We start from the raw sequence: 25626 nt of genomic DNA on the forward strand, positions 1-25626 counted from the left end.
AAAAGTTTTTTCTCTAGCGCTCATTGACAGACGTAGTCCTCGGTGATACAGCACCTTCGGGTTATGTTGCCTCCACAGGAGCAGGACTAGACAGGAAATTAAAAAGCTCTGGCCACACCCTAGGGGCAGTCCCAGAGGGTATATCCTCTCTCTTTCTGCCTCAGCAAATCAGTTATTTTCTGTCTAGTTAGGAGTAAGGACCTAGATACCTTGCTGGGATCTTAGGTCCTGGCAAGATTTTTTTTTTTAGACAGCTTTTTTTCTCCAGTGTTCCTGTGAGATCTTCAAGCAAGAAAGCTGAACTGGGCGACGGGCTGGATGTTGAGATCCGGTGGTCACCCCAGTTCAGCCTACGAGCGCGTGCAGGCCATAGCTCCGCGCTGGGTCGGCCGCGACAAAGTCCCATTAAAGGACTGACCCCGCGAGTTAAACGTCTCGCTGAAACGCCAAAGACCATGAGTCACGGCGTCCGTATTGGTCGACAGCCCTCCCGCCCCGGTGGAGAGGGGTACTGTCAGGAGTTGGTGCCCGCCTGGTTCCGGTATGGTGAGTAGTATGTTCCCCCTTTTCCCCTGACGGGTCTTGTGGTGAACGCGGGCCCCTCTCTGTATGGTAAGATAGAGTCCCTCTCTATCCTATAAATGACACAGATCCTCCTACTTTGAGTGTGATTTTATGTGCAAAAAGCCAGGAGGCTTGGTTTGGGAGCTAACAATCTAATTGTATACATGTTTGTAACGGAACAGGGCACCCCGGACCGGGTGCCTCCGTTGAAAGATGCTCCTAGTGCTTTCCGAGGACTCCAAGCACTCCACCAGACACTGTAACCACTTCAGATCCCCCGAACCGCCGCAGCTTGGTTAGGGTCTCGCAATCTCCTACCCACCCTGGACCTACGACAAGGCTCCAGGTTCCTGTGGGTGAACCTCTCTTTCCCCAGAGAGTGCAGCAGAACAAGCTCTACACAAGCTCTTAAAAGAGCTCAATGATTATCCAAGGGAGTATGGAGGACCATAGCAATCCCTTGCAGCATATCCCCCAATAAGAGACAGAACTCTAGATTGAGGTTGAATGAACTCAGCACAACTTTAATTGAACAAGACTTGTATACAGTTTTCACCCACAAAGTTACCACCCAGATGGACCTTGTTGAAGACTGAACATAATATTCACCATCCAATAGGAACAGAGTTTTACACTCTCATACAGTCTACAAAATATACAATGTGAGACAATCCCCCCTCCCCCTTAGCATCTAATCAACATTCCTATAAGTTTCTCTTAAAGCAGACAGACAGGTGGGCTCATTAGCACAGTTTACAATAGGTGAAGGGAAAAGGTGTCTCAGACCCTATTTTAGACAAAAGCACTTCAATGATTAGCAGCCATGCTGTCTCTACCAGTTCCTGGATGCCCATATAAGGAGTGGACTTCCTGTACCTTACAGTTTACAGGAATAAAGGTTTAGCTTCTAGGCTAGAGGCAAGGCTCCATTAGCCCCATGACTTATCCGTCTTTAAATTCCAGTGACGGTGAGTCCCGTCACACATCTTCCCCCCCAAAGGTAGACTAATCCAGGCACTAGACCTCCAATCGGTCTGTGCCTGAGTTAGTCAGGTAACCAGTCCCAAAGAGTCCATCCATCATGGCAGCTTCCTTGACAAAGTTCCACATAGTTTGTAAGTTTGTCCTGGCAAGGCGCATGGAGCTCTCATAGCCGATCAGTCTGTGAAAGTCTGTGTTGGGCCGGCCAGACTGGGCTTCTTGGGCACCCTGTGTCCCTCTCAGACACAGGGTGATTTAGACATAAGAGGAGCCTAGTAGGCTGAGAGAAGAACTTTCCAACCTCTCTAAGGTAGGCTGTGTTCCACAGGCCCTCCCAATGTCTGCACCCACCCAGTACCCCAAACAAATTGTCGGGAAAACAGTGTTACTCACCCAGCCAACCTCTGCCTCTCTCGCAGAACATACCCGCTGCTGGGGATAAGTGTGGACTGGCCCTTCTCCTGGAAGTCCTTTCAGGCGCTGGAGAGAAGACAGGGTGGTGGGGCTCACTTCGTCAGGCTGTTGGGGATCTGGGCCGACTGTCCAGCATCCCCAGGGTGTACAGATGAAGACTGTAGCTTTTGCAGGTGCTGGGCAGAGGTTGGTAGCACTCTGCCCTGTTGCCAGCTCTTCTGCTGGGTTGGGGTTTGCGAATACTACCCCCATAAACTGGTTGGGGGTCTGCTGTAGAGAGGAGGGATCGTCTACCTCCTCCTCCTGGTATTCCTGCGGGACAGGTTGGGGATCTGGACCAGCCATCCAGCATCCCTGTAGGTCTGGTGCAGAGACCGCGGTCCCATCTGTACCATTGGGGTCAGGGCTGTTGTCTCCCTGTGGTTGGGGAGAAGGATTAGTGGTCTCCTCTCCCTGGAAGGTACACTGCTGCTGGGAAGGAAGGATGACACCTTCGGCTCCCTGTAACTCCTGCTGTAGCTGGGGATCTGGGCCGGCTGCCCAGCCTCCCTGTAGGGCCGGTAGAGAGACCTCGGTCCCATCTCCACCTGCCATCGGTGGGTCTTCACAGTACCACCAGTCTGTACTGTCTCTCCAACTCAAGGGTTGTGGGTCTGGATCTGCCACCCAGGACTCCGGCTCTGCTTGCAGGGTAGATTGGGGTGGAATGGAGCAGAGCAGGCGTTGGTAGTCCTGCTCCAGTTCCCACTCCATTGTGACCAGATGAATCAGGTCTAACACCAGGTCATCTACTCTGGGGAAATCCAGTAGGGCTTCCCTGGTGTCCTGGATTTCCCAGCGCCGAAACTCTGCTGGACATCCAAAGTCCCTCTCTTCAAAGGCCTCCCACAGCAAGCCCGGGCCACTATAGTCCTCACCTTCCGGCATATTGTTGTCAGCCATCCAGTGGTCGTGCCGGGTAGCGTACCACTTTAGTGCCCGGTAAGCTTCATCCAGCCACAACTCCTTCCAAATCAGGTTCCACAGCTCCGTCACCCACTCATCCAGGGGTTGCTCTCCTAGGAAAGGTAACCGCAGGGCAACGTATACCTGGAACCGCTGTTCTTCGCTGGGAAGGTTCTCTCTCCGCCTCCACTGCGCATCGTCTAAGGCCTCATACCACATTTCCTTTCGAGTGAAATCTCTCCAGTCCAGTATGGCTTCCTCTGATACAGGCCCATCCTGTTGGACCAAGTGTTGCTGCAACCTCCAGACAAACTCCTCCTCATATGGGGACGCTGCACGGGTGTTATCTCGCTCCATAACGTTACCGGTGTCTCCGAGCTGCTTCTCCTCACACTAGGACGCCACCCCACCGCTTGCCACCAATGTAACGGAACAGGGCACCCCGGACCGGGTGCCTCCGTTGAAAGATGCTCCTAGTGCTTTCCGAGGACTCCAAGCACTCCACCAGACACTGTAACCACTTCAGATCCCCCGAACCGCCGCAGCTTGGTTAGGGTCTCGCAATCTCCTACCCACCCTGGACCTACGAAAAGGCTCCAGGTTCCTGTGGGTGAACCTCTCTTTCCCCAGAGAGTGCAGCAGAACAAGCTCTACACAAGCTCTTAAAAGAGCTCAATGATTATCCAAGGGAGTATGGAGGACCATAGCAATCCCTTGCAGCATATCCCCCAATAAGAGACAGAACTCTAGATTGAGGTTGAATGAACTCAGCACAACTTTAATTGAACAAGACTTATATACAGTTTTCACCCACAAAGTTACCACCCAGATGGACCTTGTTGAAGACTGAACATAATATTCACCATCCAATAGGAACAGAGTTTTACACTCTCATACAGTCTACAAAATATACAATGTGAGACAATCCCCCCTCCCCCTTAGCATCTAATCAACATTCCTATAAGTTTCTCTTAAAGCAGACAGACAGGTGGGCTCATTAGCACAGTTTACAATAGGTGAAGGGAAAAGGTGTCTCAGACCCTATTTTAGACAAAAGCACTTCAATGATTAGCAGCCATGCTGTCTCTACCAGTTCCTGGATGCCCATATAAGGAGTGGACTTCCTGTACCTTACAGTTTACAGGAATAAAGGTTTAGCTTCTAGGCTAGAGGCAAGGCTCCATTAGCCCCATGACTTATCCGTCTTTAAATTCCAGTGACGGTGAGTCCCGTCACAATGTTAAAAAGATTGTAATCAGTGGCATTCTGGAAATCTTACGGTGATAAGAATAAGCTACCTACCAGTCAGAAGCCACGGACATGTAGACTGCCTTCCTAATCAGATCTCCAGCTATTAGCAGGCCTCCTGAATGGCCATGCGGTCCGCCAGGGCCGGTACCGCCAACCACGCCAAATCCCCATGCAGAGATTGTGTTGTGTGCCCTGCAGCACACCGCTATTCAGTACAGGCCGCCGCCATTTTTTTTGCTGGATCGCACGAGCCGCCATTTTGGCGTAGCCTCGTGTCTCCAGCATGGGGGCGGCCATGTTTGAGGTGATCCAAACACCTCGTGGAGCTAGGGGAGGCGCCGGAAGGCGTGCAGAGGGGCGGAGCCGCCTCCTTTCTTCCTGGGCAGCCAGCCAAAAGACTTCCTGTTTGTCAAGACAGCGCTGTAACCTGTTGCAGTTAAACTCTGAGCATCAAGTGGTGAGCCTGGGGGTCTATCTCTCTCTCTCTCGATCGATAGGGATCCCTAGCAGGTAACACTAAGGGGCTTTTTGTGGCGCTGGGGGTCTGGAAAAAAAAAAAAAAAAGTTTTTTATTTTTGAATTATATTATCCAGGAAGTGACTGGAATTATCATGGACCCTGCCACACATATTCCCCCACCTGTTTCCCTCGAGGGGGCCACGGGACCCGCCGGTGCACAGAGTGTAGAGTCATTTACAGCAATCTTGGAGTCTATGGTGGCTCGGGTGGAGGCGGCCTGTCAGGGACGGGGGTCAAGGAAGCGACCCCCGCCTACCCCTATACTATCTGACACCTCTGACTCAGATTCAGAGATGGTCACTGCAGTTGCAGGTCCTTCTGCAAGGGCTGTTACCTCAGGTAAAGCTCCCTCAGACAGTGAGGAGGACGTTTCTTCTCCCGCTATAATTCAGGAAGAAGCATTGGTGGACGCACTAGTTGTGGCAGTGCAGGAAACCTTAAAACTTGAGGTTTTACCGGCAGAGGCAACTGAAACAGAGATTCCTTTTGGTACTAATAAGCCCATCAAAACGGTGAAGGTTTTTCCTGTACCCAAGTGTTTCGGTAATCAGATTAAAGGAGAATGGGAGCATTCTAAACGTACCTTTACTATTTCCAAGCGTATGGCTAGACGCTATCCGTTTGAGGAATCCATCATTAAGAAATGGACGGTACCACCAGTGGTGGATCCACCTATTTCCAGGCTGAATAAAGCCACGGTTATCCCAGTGGAGGACACTTCGTCCTTTAAGGATCCGGTGGATCGAAAGATGGAAGCAGAGTCCCGCACCATCTTCTCTCTGATAGGGTCAGCATTTAGACCAGTAATTGTTATTGGTCTAGTTTCCCAGACACTTACGGAATGGGCGAGAATGGTACGCCAAGACCTTAGGGGAAAAGATATTCCCCAGGAGACATCTGATTTGATGGAACAGATTATACAAGGGCTACAGTTTATCTGTGACGCAGCCTTGGACACTACTCCCTTATTAGGGCATGCATCTATGTCAGCGGTCATCCTCAGACGTGTGCTGTGGTTAAAATGCTGGTCAGCTGACCTAGGTTCCAAAAAGACCTTAACGAATCTCCCCTTTCAGGGGAATCGTCTATTTGGGGCCAACCTAGATGAAATCATTAAGGATGCCACTGGGGGCAAGAGCACTTTTTTGCCACAGGCTGCTAAAGCTAAGGGACCTCGCAACAAGCGAGGACCTTTCTTTACCGCCCATAAAGGGCGCCCGGCTGGTACAAGCGGGAAAGGCAAGACTCCTCCAGGAGGGTTCAAGAAGGGCTGGTCGGACAAGCAGAGGACCAACCCAGCCAAACCCGAAGCAATGGAGTACACAGCCTGAAGGTGCGCCCCCACCCGGTTTCAGGGTGGGGGGACGTTTTCACCGGTATTCAGGACATTAGATCGAGCATCAACCACTACTACCGGTGCGATTCTTCCCTTCCAACATTTAAGTACTACAGGAAGCGGTAGTTACCGTTCCCTGAATAGATCTTTTTCTTTACCTTTTCCTAAGATTAGTCCCTATACCTCACAGGAATCGGATCTGGTTGACCAGATAGGCCAAGAAGCCTCTAGTCGGGTGACTTCGGTCCCTGAGGTTCAACCAGAAAAGATCACCCTTCCTGATAACTATCAGGTATCTGATAAATGTGTGGGAACAGAAAACGACCAGACTTTCTCGGATGGTCGGGGCCAGATACCTCTAGGGACGCCTGGTTCAAATTCTATCAGCGCCAGTGGTCCTAGAAATTCTAGGCTGGCCTCCTCAAGCCGGCCTGGCCGACTTGGACATGCTAGTCGCAGACGTTCCGTGGGAACTTCGTCTCAGGGAGTGTCTGTGGTCTCAAGGACCAATTTACCATCATGCTTTACAGTCGCTGGTTTTAATGGCCTGGCCATTGAGACCCAAGTACTGAAGGACAGAGGTTTGTCTACTTCAGTCATTCCTACCCTTATTAAAGCAAGGAAAGCGACTTCCAGCAAGGTCTATTATCACACATGGAAGACTTATATTGCGTGGTGCGAATCTTTAGGATTTCCTCCACGTACCTATTCGGTGACTCGAATATTGGCCTTTTTGCAACAAGGGGTTGAGCAGAAGCTAGCCTTGAGCACCATCAAGGGTCAAGTTTCAGCATTAGCAATCTTCTTTCAGAAACCTTTAGCTACCAAGTCTTTGGTGCGGAATTTCATCCAGGGGGTGCGGCACCTGGCTCCACCAGTCCGCGCGCCCTTACCGCCCTGGGATCTTAATTTGGTTTTGTCGGTTCTACAGAAACCTCCCTTTGAAAACATCAGGGAGATTCCCTTGCTTACTTTATCCCAGAAGGTGGCCTTCTTGGTGGCTATTACTTCTGCTCGCAGGGTGTCAGAACTGGCTGCATTATCATGCCAGTCCCCATACCTAGTGATTCATAGGGATAAGGTAGTACTTCATCCTAAGCCATCTTTTCTTCCTAAGGTGGTTTCAGATTTTCATCTGAATGAAGATATTGTACTACCTTCCTTGTGTCCTCAGCCCAAGCATCATCGGGAACGTGCGTTGCATTCCTTAGATGTGGTTCGGGCAATCAGGGTATACCTGAAAGCTACGGAATCATTCCGTAAGACGGATTCACTTTTTGTGATCACGGATGGCCCCAGAAAGGGTTTGCCTGCATCTGCCGCGACCATTGCCAAATGGATTAGACTAACGGTGGTACAGGCTTATTCTATTAAGGGTCAGAGTCCTCCGTTCCCTGTTAGGGCGCTCTCCACTCGAGCGCTCAGTACTTCCTGGGCCTTTCGCCATCAGGCGTCAGTGGTCCAGGTATGTAAGGCGGCCACCTGGTCGTCGGTACATACCTTTACAAAATTCTATAAAATTGATGTGACGGCATCGGCGGATGCCTCATTTGGCCGCAAGGTTTTGCAGGCCGCAATTTGAGGAGACCGGTGGTCTACCTCGAGGGTTTTTTCTGTTTGAAAAAATTTTGTCTCTTTTTTGTTGAGTCTCATCATAAGGATGAGCATTGTAAACTTCTGGTTGGCACCGGTTGGGCCTTCTAGATTGGGATTTGATTTTCATTTTCCCACCCCTCATTTGTGATACTGCTCTGGGACGTCCCGAAGGTGCTGTATCACCGAGGACTACGTCTGTCAATGAGCGCTAGAGAAAAATGGATTTTTGTAAAATCTTACCGTAAAATCCTTTTCTCTTAGCTCATTGACAGACGTAGTCCCCGCCCCTCTGTTTTTTGAGTTGGGTTGGGTTAAAATCTCTAAAGACTGCTTTTTCACATAACTGATTTGCTGAGGCAGAGAGAGAGAGGATATACCCTCTGGGACTGCCCCTAGGGTGTGGCCAGAGCTTTTTAATTTCCTGTCTAGTCCTGCTCCTGTGGAGGCAACATAACCCGAAGGTGCTGTATCACCGAGGACTACGTCTGTCAATGAGCTAAGAGAAAAGGATTTTACGGTAAGATTTTACAAAAATCCATTTATTAAGGTTAAAAACAGCTCTTACTCACATTTGGAATAATCAAAATTACATTTAATCTATGAGTACCGAATGCATACATGTGCTGACACCACTTCTGGTATGCCTCCTCTCATGCCCTATGTGTTGCGTCACGGACACGTGACTTCTTCAGGTAATGAAGATAGATATAGGTACAGTATCTCACAAAAGTGAGTACATCCCTCCACATTTTTGCAAATATTTTATTATATTTTTTCATGTGACAACACTGAAGAAATTACACGTGGCTACAATCTAAAGTAGTGTACACCGTGCATAACAATGTAAATAGTCACAATCAGACTATTGCAAAATACAATAAAACACTATATTACGTGTGTATTAGTGTGCAACGTGACAGGGGGGAAGGGGTTAACTGGGAGTGATCAGGAGGTATCAGCGGGTTAAATCTTTATTGGGGGTGGCGGGTATCCTAAGGATAAAAGGAACGACCGCAAGCGCTAAACCTGGTCACAAGTCACACTTATACAGGTATATAGGAAAATGCTCTATACTGTATACAGTGTGTGTTGTGACAGGGGGTGTAGGGGGGATCAGGGGGTTAAATCTTTATTGGGGGGGAAGGGTGGCGGGGACCCTAAACCTACTTGGGACAGAAACGAACTCGCTAGCGCTAACTCAAGTCACAATCGCACTAATACAAAATACAGTAAAACACTATATTACGTGTGTATTAGTGTGCAACGTGACAGGGGGGAAGGGGTTAACTGGGAGTGATCAGGAGGTATCAGCGGGTTAAATCTTTATTGGGGGGTGGCGGGTATCCTAAGGATAAAAGGAACGACCGCAAGCGCTAAACCTGGTCACAAGTCACACTTATACAGGTATATAGGAAAATGCTCTATACTGTATACAGTGTGTGTTGTGACAGGGGGTGTAGGGGGGATCAGGGGGTTAAATCTTTATTGGGGGGAAGGGTGGCGGGGACCCTAAACCTCCTTGGGACAGAAACTAACTCGCTAGCGCTAACTCAAGTCACAAACGCATTAATACAAAATACAGTAAAACACTATTTCTCTTACGTCCTCCGACAGTCGCCGCCACTTCATAATCTTCACTAATGGGGGTATTGACCTTTGCTCCGTAGGAGTAGCTAGGCAACAAGATTTGTTAATATAAAAGCTTTTAGCATATCACACCCCTAGGGGGTGGTCCCCTCCGTCAATACCTCCCTGCTTCCTGCATTCTCAACTCAGTTGCTAATGCCTAGCTTAGGAGTAGCTGGCTGATCCTGTGCTGGGGCTCTCAGTCTCAGCCTTCTATCCTCTTTTTGATTTTATTTTGAGTATTTTTCTCTTTCTTTTACTAGCTGTTCTTTTTCTCAGCATTAGTTTAGTTTCTTCGGATGAAGATGATCATGCGGAGCTGGGCCTCGGACTGGCCACCCTGGATCCCAGGGCTCAGGGCCAGGGGTTCCCCAGCCTGCCATCGAGCGTTCAGTCAGGTTTCCCTGGCATATTGAACGACCCATCCCTGTTCGCTGCAGGGATGCTGCCTGTGAGGTGGCTACCTCACCGGACGCCATTTGCGGTTTCGCACTGCAGTTCCACTGCGTCCTGGCTGCGACACTCCCTGTCCTCAGTACAGCGGTTTGGTCGCTGGAGAAGGCTCCCCACGCCATCCGGACTGGTAAGTGCTTTTCTATGTGGGGACCTGTCTGTTTTGGGTGTCAGTCTGTGACTGTGTGACCCTGCATGTCTGTGTATGTGCTGAGCTCCCTGTCAGATTCCTGTGTGGAATAGCTGCCTTTCTGTGGGCTGCGGGGGGGGGGGGCTCTCCCGCTCTGCTATGTGTACTGTGTGGGCAGACTGGGCTTAGACATACTGTGCGGTGGCCGCTATTGCGGTCCGCCATTTTTTTGCGGCAAATTTGTGGTGTCCGGCCCTGTGTGGTAGGGCGCGGTGTTTTGGCGCCAAACGCCGCCATTTTGGCGGCGATCGATCGTACAGCCACATGTCGGCGCCATTTTCTTATTGCCCAGAAATGCCTCAGCCGAGCGGCCATGTTTGTGTAGCCTGCTTTATAGGGCGGTCAGTCATTACAGCACTTCCTTTTGCTCTGGGACAGCGATCGGTGGCAGCAGCCTGTGTGGTCTTTCCAGGTTTTTACCTTTCCTTATCCTGTATTTCCCTGCTCAGTGTTCTTATCCCTGTGGGGGTCGGTACATACTGTAGTGTGCTTTGGGCTACGCTCGCCACGGTCTTAAAGGGGCAGTACTCCTTTTTCCTATTATTGCTGGGGCATGGATTCTCAGGATTGCAAGTTTCCTCCCACCTTGGTGGGGGGCCAAGGGGCTGCTGCATCCCCCGAGGGGGCTGATCTGGCTACTATTGTGGCGAACTTGGCTTCTCAGGTGCAGATGCTAATGGCTGATCGATCCGCAAAACGGCCCAGATTGTCTATTTCCTCTGATTCACAGGGCGATGGGGCTGCTATGGCTGGAGTGCCCTTCTCAGGGTCTCGTTCATCTCTGGACCTTGGGGGGTCTGAGGGTGAGGCTGAGGTAGAAGGGGTTGATAATTCTCCCCCTGGCTCGCCTGAAGAGCTTGCACTCATGGATGAGTTGGTTGCTTCTATCAAAGAAACACTGCTTTTGCAGGATGAACCATGTCCTCCTGCTTTGATGTCCTCTTATGGGACGCAAAGGAAGCGCAAAACCGCGCAGGTTTTTCCCTGCCCTACGGAATTTCAGCGCGCTGTTGATGAGCAATGGCGCAATTTGAAGAAGCCTTTTACTGTGCCAAGTAAGTTCAAGCTGTGTTATCCATTTACACCCACCACTGATGAGCGTTGGTGTGTGCCGCCTCAGGTGGATCACGCGGTGGCGGTGTTGAATAAATCTACTGCAATCCCTGCTGAAGATACCCCGGTTTTCCGGGACCCTACGGACAGGAGATTGGAGTCTCTTGCCCGTCATGCTTATACGGTGGCCAGTTCTATGCTGAAGCCTATTTTTGCTTCCATTTTGGCAGCCCAGGCTATTGCGGATTGGACGCAGGTGCTCAGGCGCACCCTGGTGGCTGACTCTGCTCCGCCGACAACATTGGCTATGGTGGATCAAATTCATCAGGGTGTCCTGTATTTGTGTGATGCGGACTTGGATTTAGTCCCTTTGGCTGCACGCCTCTCAAGTGTGGCGGTATTGAACCGTCGCCTGATATGGTTGAAATGTTGGTCGGTTGACCAATCATCTCGCAAGACTTTAGCTAATTTGCCCTACGCGGGTTCTCGCCTTTTTGGCGAGTCTTTGTATACGCTGATAAAGGGAATTTCCGGGGGTAAGAGCACTCTCTTACCCCAATCTCACAAGAATAAGTTTGTTTGCGGTAAAAAGAATACCTCGTTTAGGCCCTCTCAGGGGTCCTTTCGTGCCTTTAGGTCGCAATACAAGGGCAAGCCCTTCAAGGGCCAAGGCTCCCAGAAGAAGCCGTGGGCAGGTAAGCAGAAGTCCGGCCAGTCCGGGTCCGCTGCCCATGCCAATTCGGCCTGAAGGGGCGCCCTCACCCGGCTCTGGGGTGGGGGGACGTTTGCTCGGTTTTCTTCAACCCTGGCTGGCCCGCATTCGGGACAGGTGGGTTCAGGAAATAGTTTGATCTGGATAAAAGATCGAAATTCTCTCTCGGCCAGTGAGCAGATTTTTTCCCTCAAATCTTCAGCTATCTCCGGAGCGTTTGCAGGATCTGCACCTGGCGGTGCGGGACCTGCGGGCCCAGGGAGTGGTGGTTCCGGTGCCTCATCGGGACAGATTTCGGGGGTTCTACTCCAATCTGTTCACTGTGCCCAGAAAGGAGGGCAAGGTACGTCCGATTCTGGACTTGACGTCCGACTCTGGGTTCGCAAGTTCCTCATGGAATTCCTGCGCTCGGTGGTGGCTGCCCTGGTTTCGGGGGAATTCATGGCCTCCATCGACTTGAAGGATGCATACCTTCACATCCCCATTTTCGAGGGTCACCAGAGGTACCTTCGATTCGCCATTGCGGAGGATCATTACCAATTCGTGGCGTTACCCTTCGGTTTCGCTTCGGCTCCGCGGGTTTTCACCAAGGTGCTTGCGCCGATCCTGGCTTTGAGAGCCCAGGGCATCTCTGTCTTGGGGTATCTAGACGATATCTTGATTCGGTCTGCGACCAGTCAGGGCCTGGTGAACGACCTGTCCGTCACAATGCAGACTCTACAGGAGTTCGGTTGGACGATAAATTTTCCAAAGTCGACGCTGTGTCCGTCGGTTCGTCTTCCCTACCTGGGGATGATCCTGGACTCTGTTCAAGCGAAGGTCTTCCTGCCGGAAGACAAGCTCCGGACACTTCAGGACGAAGTCAGGTCCCTCAGGGACACTCAGTGCTCGTCCATCCGGACATGTATGAGGTGTCTGGGATTGATGGTCTCGGCTTTCGAGGCGATTCCCTTCGCCCAGTTTCACACACGGAATCTTCAGGCGGAGATCCTGGCCAAGTGGGACGGGCGTCCGCAATCTCTGGATCTGCGGATTTCGTTGAGCCGCCTCACCCGAAGGGGTCTTTTGTGGTGGCTCCAGTCCCCGGCGGTGTCGGGGGGCAAGTCCTTTCATCCTTTGTCGTGGACGGTGATCATCACGGATGCCAGCCTGTCAGGCTGGGGTGATGTTCTGGGCGTTCTGTCCGCCCAGGGAACTTGGTCGGGGGAGGAATCCTCCCTTCCGATCAACATTCTGGAATTGCGATCAATAAATCTCTGCCTTCTGCGTTGGACGGACAGGCTTCAGGGCCGTCCGGTTCGGGTGCAGACGGACAATGCCACAGCGGTGGCCTACATCAACCACCAAGGGGGCACCAGGAGTGCCCGAGCGGCTCGGGAAGTAGCCGACATTCTGTCTTGGGCCGAGACGCACGTCCCGGCGATATCTGCAGTTCACATTCCGGGGGTGGAGAACTGGCAGGCGGATTATCTGAGTCGCCAGACCCTGGACCAGGGGGAATGGTCCCTTCACCCGGATGTCTTTCAGATGTTGTGCGCGAAGTGGGGTTCCCCAGATGTGGACCTGTTCGAGTCTCGTCTAAACAACAAGGTGGAAAGGTTCGTGGCAAGGACGCGCGATCCTCGGGCAGACGCCTCAGACGCGTTAGTGGCGCCCCTGGCATCAGTATCGTCTGATGTATGCCTATCCACCGATTCAGCTGCTGTCCAGGCTCCTTCGCAGGTTGGCCTCGGAACTGCACGCGGTGATTCTGGTGGCGCCAGACTGGCCTCGCCGGTCTTGGTACGCGGACCTCGTGAATCTGGCGGTAGACGCTCCGTGGCATCTGCCTCTTCGAGAAGATCTCCTGTCTCAAGGACCGATATTCCATCCTGCTTTACAGTCGCTGGCTTTAACGGCCTGGCTGTTGAAAGCCAGGTCCTGAAGGATAGGGGTCTCTCCCCTGAGGTCATTCCCACTTTGATCAAGGCTAGAAAAGCCTCTTCGGGGAAGATTTACTACCGTACTTGGAAGGCGTATTTTGCCTGGTGTGAGTCCAGGGGGTTTTCCCCTCGCTCATACTCGGTATCGAGAGTGTTGGCTTTCCTTCAAACGGGCGTGGACCAGCGTTTGGCGTTGGCCACGATTTAAGGGTCAGATTTCTGCGCTGGCCGTTCTCTTTCAACGCCCTGTGGCGTCTAATTCTTTGGTTAGCACCTTTGTTCAAGGGGTGCGACACTTGGCCCCTCCTCGGAGGGACCCTTTGCCTCCATGGGACTTGAACCGTGTTGCAGCATGCTCCCTTTGAGAAGATCAGGGAGATCTCGTTGTCTCTGTTGTCCAAGAAGGTTGCCTTTTTGGTGGCGATTACTTCGGCTCGCAGGGTATCGGAGCTGGCGGCCTTGTCCTGCAGCTCTCCCTACTTGGTGATTCACTTGGATAAGGTGGTCTTACGACCTAACCCTTCTTTTCTTCCGAAGAGGATCTCGGAATTTCACCTCAATGAGGACATTGTCTTACCTTCGCTTTGCGCGAAGCCTAAGCATCCAAAGGAGGTGGCTTTGCATCCCTTGGATGTGGTTCGGGCGATCAGAGTTTACCTGTCGTCGACTAAATCCTTTCGCAAGTCGGATTCTCTATTTGTCCTTCCAGAGGGACCTCGGAAGGGCATGGCGGCGTCGGCTGCGACCATCGCCAAATGGATCAGACAGACCATTGTGCAAGCCTATGCTTTGAAGGGGAAGGTTCCTCCTTTCCCTGTGAAGGCGCACTCTACCAGGTCTCTGAGTACGTCTTGGGCCTATCGTCATCAGGCTTCTGTGGCCCAGGTGTGTAAGGTGGCGCCTTGGTCGTCTGTTCACACCTTCTCAAAATTTTACAAGGTGGATGTTCAGGCATCGGCAGATGCTTCCTTTGGCCGTAAAGTTCTTAGTGCGGCAGTGCCTTAGGGTCCCTTGTTTGGGTCCTTGGCTGTTGGGGGTTTTTACCCCTAGGTTACTTGTTCTTCCTGGGTTGTTGCTCCTGTTGAGCACGTTTTTTCCTGTTGCCCAGTTGGTTCTCTTACTTTGGTAAGGTTCTTTTTTCTGATGTGGGTACTGCGTTGCTTTAGGCGCGGCTGCGTTTTTCCCACCCTTCATGTCTACACTGCTCTGGGACGTCCCCATTAGTGAAGATTATGAAGTGGCGGCGACTGTCGGAGGACGTAAGAGAAAACGGAATTTTTGTAAAATCTTACCGTAAAATTCCTTTCTCTGAGCCCTCCGACAGTCATCGCCCCCGCCCCTCTTTTGGGGTTTGTTTATGTACTCTACTGCTATGCTACTGAAACTGAGTTGAGAATGCAGGAAGCAGGGAGGTATTGACTGAGGGGACCGCCCCCTAGGGGTGTGATATGCTAAAAGCTTTTATATTAACAAATCTTGTTGCCTAGCTACTCCTACGGAGCATAGGTCAATACCCCCATTAGTGAAGATTATGAAGTGGCGGCGACTGTCGGAGGACTCAGAGAAAGGAATTTTACGGTAAGATTTTACAAAAATTCCGTTATTACGTGTGTATTAGTGTGCAATGTGATTGGGGGGAGGGGTTAACTGGGGGTGATCAGGGGGGGGTCAGGGGGTTAAATCTTTATTGGGGGGGTGGTGGGTATTTTAAGTGTAAAAGGAAGGGCCGCAAATGCTAAACCTGGTCACAAGTCACGGGTATATAGGATAATGCTATATACCGTATACAGTGTGTGTTGTGACAGGGGGTGTAGGGGTTAACTGGGGGGCGATCGGGGGTGAAGTGTGCCTATCTAAGTGTGTATGTATGTACTTGGTGCAGTACTCACAGTTAGATGTGCTCTCTCCTCTCGATGAATCCAAAAAGGATCATGGGAGGAGAGAGCGGGTTTTTTCTGAGTCTATGTTTGCATTACACAGGCTCAGCATAGAATCTTATTGGGCAGGACCGATCAACAGGTCCAGGCCAAAAATCATTGGCCTGGACCTGATGACTGATCGGTTCTGAACCCAATCAGGTCATCAGCGGGACCGCGCCCCAGACAGGCGGAAGCGAGCGACGTAGTACTACGTCGCTTTGGCTGCACGGGGCTGACTGCCGCAGTAAATATACTGTTGGCGGTCGGCAAGTGGTTAATTGATGAAGAAATATCGGAGTATCTCACACCTGGACATTAAACTGCTTTTGATTCAATTGTCCAATTACCTTTGTTCCCTTGAAAAAGGGGGGATGGCTATTCTTAAAAGCTTTAATTCCTAAACTCTTTCTCCAATTTGGATGTTCTTACCCTAAAGCTAAACCTGAGAATGTTTACTTTCAGCCCATATCCCTTATAAAGCTATAGCTTGAATATGTTTTTGTAAATACCTGAAAAAAACTAAAATTGTGCCTGTGACCAAATATACAGTGGGTATGAAAAGTATTCAGACCCCCTTAAATTTTTCACTCTTTGTTATATTGCAGCCATTTGCTAAAATCATTTAGGTTCATTCTTCTTCCTCATGAATGTACACACAGCACCCCATACTGACAGAAAAACACAGAATTGTTGACATTGTTGCAGATTTATTAAAAAAGAAAAACTGAAATATCACATGGTCCTAAGTATTCAGACCCTTTGCTGTGACACTCATAAATTTAACTCAGGTGCTTTCCATTTCTTCTGATCATCCTTGAGATGGTTCTACACCTTCATTTGAGTCCAGCTGTGTTTGATTATACTGATTGGACTTGATTAGGAAAGCCACACACCTGTCTATATAAGACCTTCCAGATCACAATGCATGTCAGAGCAAATGAGAATCATGAGGTCAAAGGAACTGCCTGAAGAGCTCAGAGACAGAATTGTGGCAAGGCACAGATCTGGCCAAGGTTACAAAAAGATTTCTGCTGCACTTAAGGTTCCTAAGAGCACAGTGGCCTCCATAATCCTCAAATGGAAGACGTTTGGGACGACCAGAACCCTTCCTAGAGCTGGCCGTCCGGCCAAACTGGCAATCGGGGGAGAAGAGCCTTGGTGAGAGAGGTAAATAAGAACCCAAAGATCACTGTGGCTGAGCTCCAGAGATGCAGTCAGGAGATGGGAGAAAGTTGTAGAAAGTCAACCATCACTGCAGCCCTCCACCAGTCGGGGCTTTATGGCAGAGTGGCCCGACGGAAGCCTCTGTAAGACACATGAAAGCCCGCATGGAGTTTGCTAAAAAAAACACCTGAAGGACTCCACGATGGTGAGAAATAAGATTCTCTGGTCTGATGAGACCAAAATAGAACTTTTTGGCCTTAATTCTAAGCGGTATGTGTGGAGAAAACCAGGCACTGCTCATCACCTGTCCAATACAGTCCCAACAGTGAAGCATGGTGGTGGCAGCATCATGCTGTGGGGGTGTTTTTCAGCTGCAGGGACAGGACGACTGGTTGCAATCGAGGGAAAGATGAATGCGGCCAAGTACAGGGATATCCTGGACAAAAACCTTCTCCAGAGTGCTCTGGACCTCAGACTGGGCCGAAGGTTTACCTTCCAACAAGACAATGACCCTAAGCACACAGCTAAAATAACGAAGGAGTGGCTTCACAACAACTCCGTGACTGTTCTTGAATGGCCCAGCCAGAGCCCTGACTTAAACCCAATTGAGCATCTCTGGAGAGACCTAAAAATGGCTGTCCACCAACGTTTACCATCCAACCTGACAGAACTGGAGAGGATCTGCAAGGAGGAATGGCAGAGGACCCCCAAATCCAGATGTGAAAGACTTGTTGCATCTTTCCCCAAAAGACTCCTGGCTGTATTAGATCAAAGGGGGGCTTCTACTAAATACTGAGCAAATGGTCTAAATTCTTAGGACCATGTGATATTTCAGTTTTTCTTTTTTAACCACTTTACCTCCGCTCACATGGAGGCTACTGCGGCAAAGTGCCGCGATCCCGTCCAGCGACGTAGACCTACGTCGCTGGACTCCGCCCCTTGTGGGCGGCGCTCGCGCGCCACCGGAGGCTCGCTCCCGCTGTGTTCATTCACAGCGGGAGTCGGGCCAGCCGAGGAGCAGCGGCGATTGCCGCTGCTCTGCCCCGATCGTCGGGGCTCGAGTCTGGAGATCCGCCCGCTGTGTGTAAACACAGCGGGCGGATCTCCATAGTGAGAGGGACTGACAGATCGGAGTGTTCAGCATAGCTGGACATCCGATCTGTCCTTCTGTCACACAGTCACCTCCCCTCCCACACGTCAGTAAGCACCAGGCATACATTAACCCCTCCCTCTCCAATAAAATTAACCCCTTCCCTGCCAGTGTCATTTTTACAGTAACAGTGCATATATATAGCACTGATTACTGTAGAAATGTCACTGGTACCCCCAAAACTGTCCGCCGCAATGTCGCAGTCCCGCAAAAAAAATCGCAGATCACCGCCATTACGCGTTAAAAAAAAAAACACCAAAAATGACAGAAATCTTTCCCTTAGTTAGTAAACGCAATAACTTTTGCGCAAACCAATCAAAATACGCTTATTGCGATTTTTTTTTTTACTAAACATAGGTAGCAGAAAACAAATTGGCCAAAAATTTTAAAAAAATTTGATTTTTACATTTTTTTGGGGGGGAATTTCATATAAAAAAATGTGAAAAATATTATTTTTTCAAAATAAACGCTTTTTTTTTGTTTATAGCGCAAAAAGTAAAAATCGCACAGGTGATCAAATACCACCAAAAGAAAGCTCTGTTTGTGGGAAAAAAAGGACGTAAATTTCGTTTAGGTACGGCGTCGCACGACCGCGCAATTGTCAGTTGAAGTCGCACAGCGCCGAATCGCAAAAAGTGGCCTGGACGGAAGACAGCAAAATCCTCCGGTGGTAAAGTGGTTAATAAATCTGCAACAATGTCAACAATTCTGTGTTTTTCTGTCAGTATGGGGTGCTATGTGTACATTCATGAGGAAGAAGAATGAACCTAAATGATTTTAGCAAATGGCTGCAATATAACAAAGAGTGAACAATTTAAGGGGGTCTGAATACTTTTCGTACCCACTGTATATGAACCTAAGTTTATGTGCAATGGTTTTGCACAGAGCAGCCCCAATTCTCGTCTTTTAGGGTCCCCCACTGGTGCTTCTTGTTCCTCTACCCACTGAGGTGGCCCCATAGCAAGCCACTTGCTATGGGTGCACTCATGTGGGCTTGATCCGGAGCCACACACTGTGCATCTATTGACACACACAGTGCAGCTCAGCCCCACTTCCTGATCGCTCCCTTCCTCACTGGATTTGTTTGACAGCAGCTTGAGCCAATGGCTCCTGCTTCTCCTACTGAGTTCAGCAAGTTAGGAGAGAGCGTTTGGGCTATCTGACAGGTTTTGGGCACAGTGCTGGATCAAATTCGGGCTCAGGTAAGTATTTACCTGAGATGAGCTTCACGTAAAAGGTTTTTTTTTTTCTTAAAGCAAAGAATGCATCAAGGTAAAATACCTTTAGCCTTTAGAACCACTTTAAGTACTCTCTTATTCCTTTCTGTAAGGAAGTAGGGGAGAAATCGCAGCACAGTGGTGTAGTGGTTAGCACTTTCACCTAGCAGCAAGAGGGTCGCTGGTTCGAATCCCAACCACGACACTACCTGTCTGGATTTTGCATGTTCTCCCTGTGCCTGCGTGGGTTTCCTCCGGGTACTCCGGTTTCCTCCCACACTCCAAAGACATGCTGGTAGGTTAATTGGATCCTGTATAAAAAGAATTGGCCCTACTGTGTATGTATGTGAGTTAGGGACCTTAGATTGTAAGCTCCTTGAGGGCAGGGACTGATGTGAACGTGCACTGTAAAGCGCTGCGTAAATTGACAGCGCTATACAAGTACCTGAAGAAATAATATTAATAATAATAAATCATCTTAATTGGGAACACCTGACAGGTTCTACCCTACTCTCTCTAAAATGTAAAAGTAGTTTTGATTGGAGTTGGGATTTAAGGTAACGGAGAAAACTGTGTGTGTAAAAATGTTTGCTAGATAGCATAAATAGTTTACCGAATTATTTCGTTTTCCTGGAATTGCTGTTTGCTGTGAGTGTTTTATCATCTGCATGAAAAGATCCACCCAGTTGTTTTGAGTATACATTTGCTTTATACTCCATCCAAAGCTGCAGAGTTGAAAGTGCTCTTTAGGTAAAATTTTTGCCTGCTACCCAAAATGCGTTTGGTTTTCCTTAAGCGGGGGTGTACTTTGTTCTTTGCTATATTGGATATTTTGTAGTGTTAATCATTCTATATTCCTGCCCTGTATACTGTATCTAATGTCTTGATAATCCTGTCTGTAGGTGGCTAGTGTACGAAAGACCACTGTGTTGGATGTTATGAGGAGGTTGCTGCAACCTAAGAATGTCATGGTGTCCACAGGACGAGACCGGCAAACCAACCACTGTTACATAGCAATACTGAACATCATTCAGGGGGAAGTTGACCCTACTCAGGTGGGTAAATTAAGCCTGGTTACATTTATTAATAGGAGTAAGTTAAACAAACTGTATCTAAGTTTTTCTGAGATGGTAAAAATAAAAAAGGCTCTTAAACCCAACCCTATTGCCCTCCCTGGATGGTTGTATTTTGTGTCCATATAACTGAAGTTTTTTTTGGTCAGACACTTAAAATTTTTTTTTTTGTTTTGTTTTTTTATTGTATTCATTTTTCTTTATAGCTACAGTATCACTCACTATGTAACATTTCCTCTTTCTCTGCTCGTTGAAAGGACCAAGGCTTGGTAATGGTGTTAAATGTTTGACCTTGGTAAATAAGGGATTGGTGAAAGGAGTGTTCTTGCAAATTTTTTTTCCTCAAAACAACATACTGTATAAACCAAAGCTGGTCTCAGAGATGGTGGTGCTTTGGATTTTAACAGTTGGTCTTTGTATGATGTATGACAGCAAAGAAATTTAAGGTACCATCAGGCAGCTATGGGCTACCTTGAAAACATTTTGTACTCTATTAACTCCCATTTTGGTACTGTTGCTGTGACTAGACTCCAGTGCCACTGATACTGTCACGTACCTGGTAGGTAGAGCCTGAATGTGCGGAGGAAGGCCTCTCTTACACCTCTGACTCAGAGCCCCTGATAGAGTAAACAGGATGCGCGGAGTCGCACGAGTGCCGGTGGACACGCAGGCTGCAGGACTGCTGGTAGCGTAGAGTTCCAGAAGGAGGCAGGTGTTCTGGGAGTAGTTGGACCAATGCAGCAACTAGGGAGCCTCGGGGAATACTGGAAGGTAAGCAGAGTCAGACAAGCCGGTTCATACACAGAGAGGTCAGATCAGGTACAAGTGGAGAGACTGAAGAATGGTCAAAGAACCGGCTGGAGTCGGTGCAGGCAGAGAACTGGAGTAGTCAGAGGCAAGCCGGGTCAAGATTTCAGGAACAACACAGGTAACAGGAAGCAGGGCTGGCACGGAACGCTGTAGACGAGACAGCACTGATCCTGGGAGCAAATGCAGCTTAAATAGCCCTTTGATGCCTAAACTGTCATCAGGTGCGCAGCGCACATTAGCGTGAGCATGCGCACTCAAATTCACATACTGGCGCTTTCACGTTTGCCAATTAGCTAAGTGCACCTCTTCCTTGGGAGATTCGAGGGGCAGGACCTTGCCTGCGGTTGCCAACTTGTCTTTTGACAGGACCTTGCTGACATGGCTCTCTCCCAATGGGCAGCCTCCGGATGCCCAACTGGGCCATCTTATCCGGATGGGACTGTTTAAACATCTGAAGGAGTCTTCTGGCGTGGATGTTGTTTTCGTTTTCCCAAGAATTGTCCTCGGGGCCATATCCCTTCTATTTGATTAGGAACTGGATTTGGTTACCTCCTTTTCCTGCAGTCCATAATTGCCTCAATTTCATATTCCTCTTCTCCCCCAACTATTGTTGGCTTAGGTGGGGCAGAGTTTAGTTCCGGGAAGGGGTTGGGAGAGGCCGGTTTTAGTAGGGTAACATGAAAGACCGGGTGGATCCTAAAGGAGGCTGGTAATTCCAATTCGTAAGTCACCTTATTGATCCTTCTTTTTACAGGGAATGGCCCCACAAACTTAGGTCCCAGTTTCCTTGATGGACATGCTAATTTTAAGTTGGTGGTGGATAACCACACTTGATCGCCAGGCTCCAGAATTAATTCCCCACGCTTTTTCCTATCAAACATTCTTTTCTCTGTCGCTCATTGACAGACGTAGTCCTCCTTGATTAATACCAACTCGGGTTATACTTCCCTCTACAGGAGTAGGACTAGACAGGAAAGAAAACGTTCTGGCCACACCCTAGGGGCAGTCCCAGAGGGTATATCCTCTCACTTCCTGCTACAGCAAATCAGTTTTTTTCTGTCTAGTTAGGAGTAAGGACCTAGATTCCTTGCTAGGATCTTTGGTCCTGGCAGGATTTTTTTTTTTTTTTTAGAAATACTTTTTTAGACAGCTTTTTTTCTCCAGTGTTCCTGTGAGATCTTCAAGCAAGTACGCTGAAACTGGGCGACGGGCTGGATGTTGAGATCCAGTGGTCACCCCAGTTCAGCCTACGAGCGCGTGCAGGCCATAGCTCCGCGCTGGGTCGGCCGCGACATAGTCCCACTGGACGGGGACTGACCCTGCGAGTTAAACGTCTCGCCTGGACGCCAATGACCAACAGAGTCACGGCGTCCGTATTGGTCGACAGTCCCCCCACCCCGGTGGAGAGGGGTTCTGTCAGGAGTTGGCGCCCGCCTGGTTCCGGTATGGTGAGTAGAATGTTCCCCCTCTCCCCCTGTCGGGTTTGTTGGTGGACGCGGGCCCCTCTCTGGGATGGTCGGACACTCGGTTTTCTGGGTCTCCCCTCTATCCTATAACAGGTCACAGATCCCCCAATTTTGAGTGTGATTTTGTGAATAGAAACCAGGAGGCTTGGTTTGGGAGCTGACGATCTAAAGTCACTATATGACTGTAAGGGTGACTGAAGTCAGTGGCAGACTACTAAGAGGCATTACCATGAAGCCTACCAAAATGATGAAGGGTTTCCCTTGCTCAAATGGGGTCGTCCGTAAACGAGCCCCTGCTATTTCCAAACGCATTGCTAGGCGCTATCATTTTGAGGAATCCCTCATTACAAAGATGGACGGTACCACCAATAGTGGACTCACCGATTTCCAGACTAAATAGAACCACTGTTATCCCGTTGGATTGAAAGAATGGGCCCCACCCATCTCTAGGGTGGGGGGACGTCTTCACCGGTTTCCGGATCCAGGGCTTTCCAGAATCCCGGATAAAGGGGTTCGCAAGGTCATATGGTCGGGATACTAGATCGAGTTTCGATCACTTCCACCGGTGCGATTCTTCCCTTACAATATTCGACATCCCCAGGTCGCTTAAAAAGCTTTGCGGGGGACAGCTTGATGCAACAAGCAGTGGTAGTTCCCATTCCTTGGAGGAGTTCTAGTCGAACCTGTTCACAATGCCCAGGCAAAAGCATACAGTGGTGGCCTCCCTGCATCAGGGGGATTTCCTGGCGTCCATAGACATTTAGGATGCCTATCTTCATATCCCCATCTTCGCAGGACATCAGCGTTTTCGTTGCTTTTCCCAAAGATCATCCCTGGTTCCCACCAGGAGAATGAACTATCTGGGCCTAATTTTGGATACATCCTTGGCAAGAAACTCCCAGAAGATTCAGTCAATGATTCGGATGTTGCTGTTCGTCAACTGGCTGGGATTGATGGTCGCCGCTTTAGAGGCAGTACCGTTTGCCCAGTCTCATACCCGAATTCTCCAAAGAGGAGATTCTTCTCATATGGAATCGGAATCCCGATTCCCTGGACAATCGGATCCGATTGAGCGAGCGGACCAGGGAGGCTCTGGTCTGGTGGCTTCGGTCTCCAATGCTCAGCCAGGGGAAGTCATTTCTTCTGATAAATTCCAGGTTACCGATAAATGTGTTGGAACTGAGAGCGATCAGACTTTGTCTGATTTACTGGACCGAGCAGCTCCAGGGCAGCCCGGTTTGGATCCAATCGGACTATGCCTCGGTCATGACTTATGTCGATCACCAAGGGGCACCAAGAGTGCCCTGGCGGCCATAGAAGTGGCCAACATTCCTATTGGGGGAACAGTTCCAGTTCTCTCCGCGATATTTATCACGGGGGTGGACAGGCAGATTATTTCAGCCGTCAGATTCTGGATCAAGAGGAATAGTCTCTTCATCCAGAGGTATTTCACCAGCTGTCCCTTCATTGGGGCACCCCGGAGATGGATCTGTTGGCAGGTTGGCTCAACAGGGCTCGCGCCCGCGATCCTCTAGCGGACGCAGCAGACGCGCTGAGCGCCCCGTAGGGGAAGTATCAGCTACTGTATGTCTTCCCCCTTCTCAAGTTACTGCTGAGATTTCTCCGCAGGATAGAGGTGGAGGGAACTCCAGTTATCCCGGTATTCCGGGCTAGCCTCGTCAAGCCGGGTACGCCGACTTGGGCAAGACTAGTCGCGGACGCTCCTTGGAGACTTCTTCTCAGGGAGGATCTGCGGTCTCAAGGACCGATCTTCCATCGTGCTTTACAGTCGCTGGCTTTAACGGCCTGGCCATTGAGACCCAGGTACTGAAGGACAAGGAATTGTCAGCTTCAGTTATTCCTACTCTAATTAAAGCAAGAAAAGCGACTTCCAGCAAAGTCTATTATCGCACATGGAAGGCTTATATTGCGTGGTGTGAATTGTAGGAGTTTTCCCCCACGTACCTATTCGGTGACCCGAATCTTGGTTTTTTCTGCAAAAGGGGGTTGAGCAGAAACTATCCTTGAGCACTATCAAGGGTCAGGTTTCAGCGTTGGCAATCTTCTTCCAGAAGCCTCTGGCTACTCATTCCTTGGTGCGGAAGAGGTGCAGCACTTGGCTTCGCCAGTGCGCGCGCCCTTACCACCCTGGGATCTTAATTTGGTGTGTCGGTTCTTCAGAAACCTCCCTTTGAAAATATCAGGGAGATTCCCTTGCTTACATTATCCCAGAAGGTGGCCTTCTTGGTGGCTATCACTTCTGCACGCAGGGTGTCATAACTGGCTGCATTATCATGCCATTCCCCATATCTAGTGGTTCATAGGGATAAGGTAGTTCTTCATCCGAAGTCATCTTTTTTCCTAAGGTGGTTTTCAGACTTTCATCTGAATGAAGATATTGTGCTACCTTCCTTGTGTCCTAAGCCCAGTCATCCTCGGGAATGTGCGTTGCATTCCTTGGATGTGGTGCGGGCAATCAGGGTATACCTGAAGACTACGGAATCGTTCACAAAAAATGAATCAGTTTTACGGATCACGGATGGCCCCAGAAAGGGGTTGCCTGCATCTGCCGTGACTATCTCCAAATGGATTAGACAGACGGTGGTACAGGCTTATTCTATTAAGGGTCGGAATCCTCCGTTCCCTGTTAAGGCGCACTCCACTCGAGCGCTCAGTACTTCTTGGGCCTACCGCCATCAGGCGTCAGTGGTCCAAGTGTGCAAGGCGGCTACCTGGTAGTCGGTGCATACCTTTACAAAATTTTATAAAGTTGATGTGATGGCATCGGTGGATGCCTCATTTGGCCGCAAGGTTTTGCAGACCGCAATTTGAGGAGACCGGTGGTCTACCTCGAGGGTTTTTTCCCGTTGGAATTTCTGTTGAGTCTCAGCTTTTGATTGATGAGCCTTTAAAACTTCTAGTTGGCACCGGTTGGGCCTTCTAGATGGGATTTTGATTTCCATTTTCCCACCCCTCATTTGTGGTACTGCTTTGGGACGTCCCGAGTTGATATTAATCAAGGAGGACTACGTCTGTCAATGAGCAACAGAGAAAAATGGATTTTTGTAAAATCTTACCGTAAAATCCTTTTCTCTTAAGCTCATTGACAGACGTAGTACCCGCCCCTCTGTTTTTGAGTTGGGTTGGGTTAAATTCTCTAAACACTGCTTTGTGACATAACTGATTTGCTGTAGCAGGAAGTGAGAGGATATACCCTCTGGGACTGCCCCTAGGGTGTGGCCAGAACGTTTTCTTTCCTGTCTAG

General features: G+C 49.5%; 1 protein-coding gene across 2 annotated transcripts in view; it reads left to right on the forward strand.

The window, feature by feature from the left end:
• The window catches only part of LOC309566226 (tubulin gamma-1 chain), a 515319-nt gene that overhangs the window by 425805 nt on the left and 63888 nt on the right, over positions 1-25626 (forward strand). For both annotated transcript variants that reach the window (XM_082271329.1, XM_082271328.1), the window contains exon 9: positions 19915-20067. In XM_082271329.1, the coding sequence (XP_082127455.1) occupies positions 19915-20067 (153 nt within the window). The remainder of the gene's footprint in view (positions 1-19914; positions 20068-25626) is intronic.

This window comes from Pelophylax lessonae (genome assembly GCF_965119305.1).
Source record: "Pelophylax lessonae genome assembly, chromosome: 11".
Lineage (NCBI taxonomy): Eukaryota > Metazoa > Chordata > Amphibia > Anura > Ranidae > Pelophylax > Pelophylax lessonae.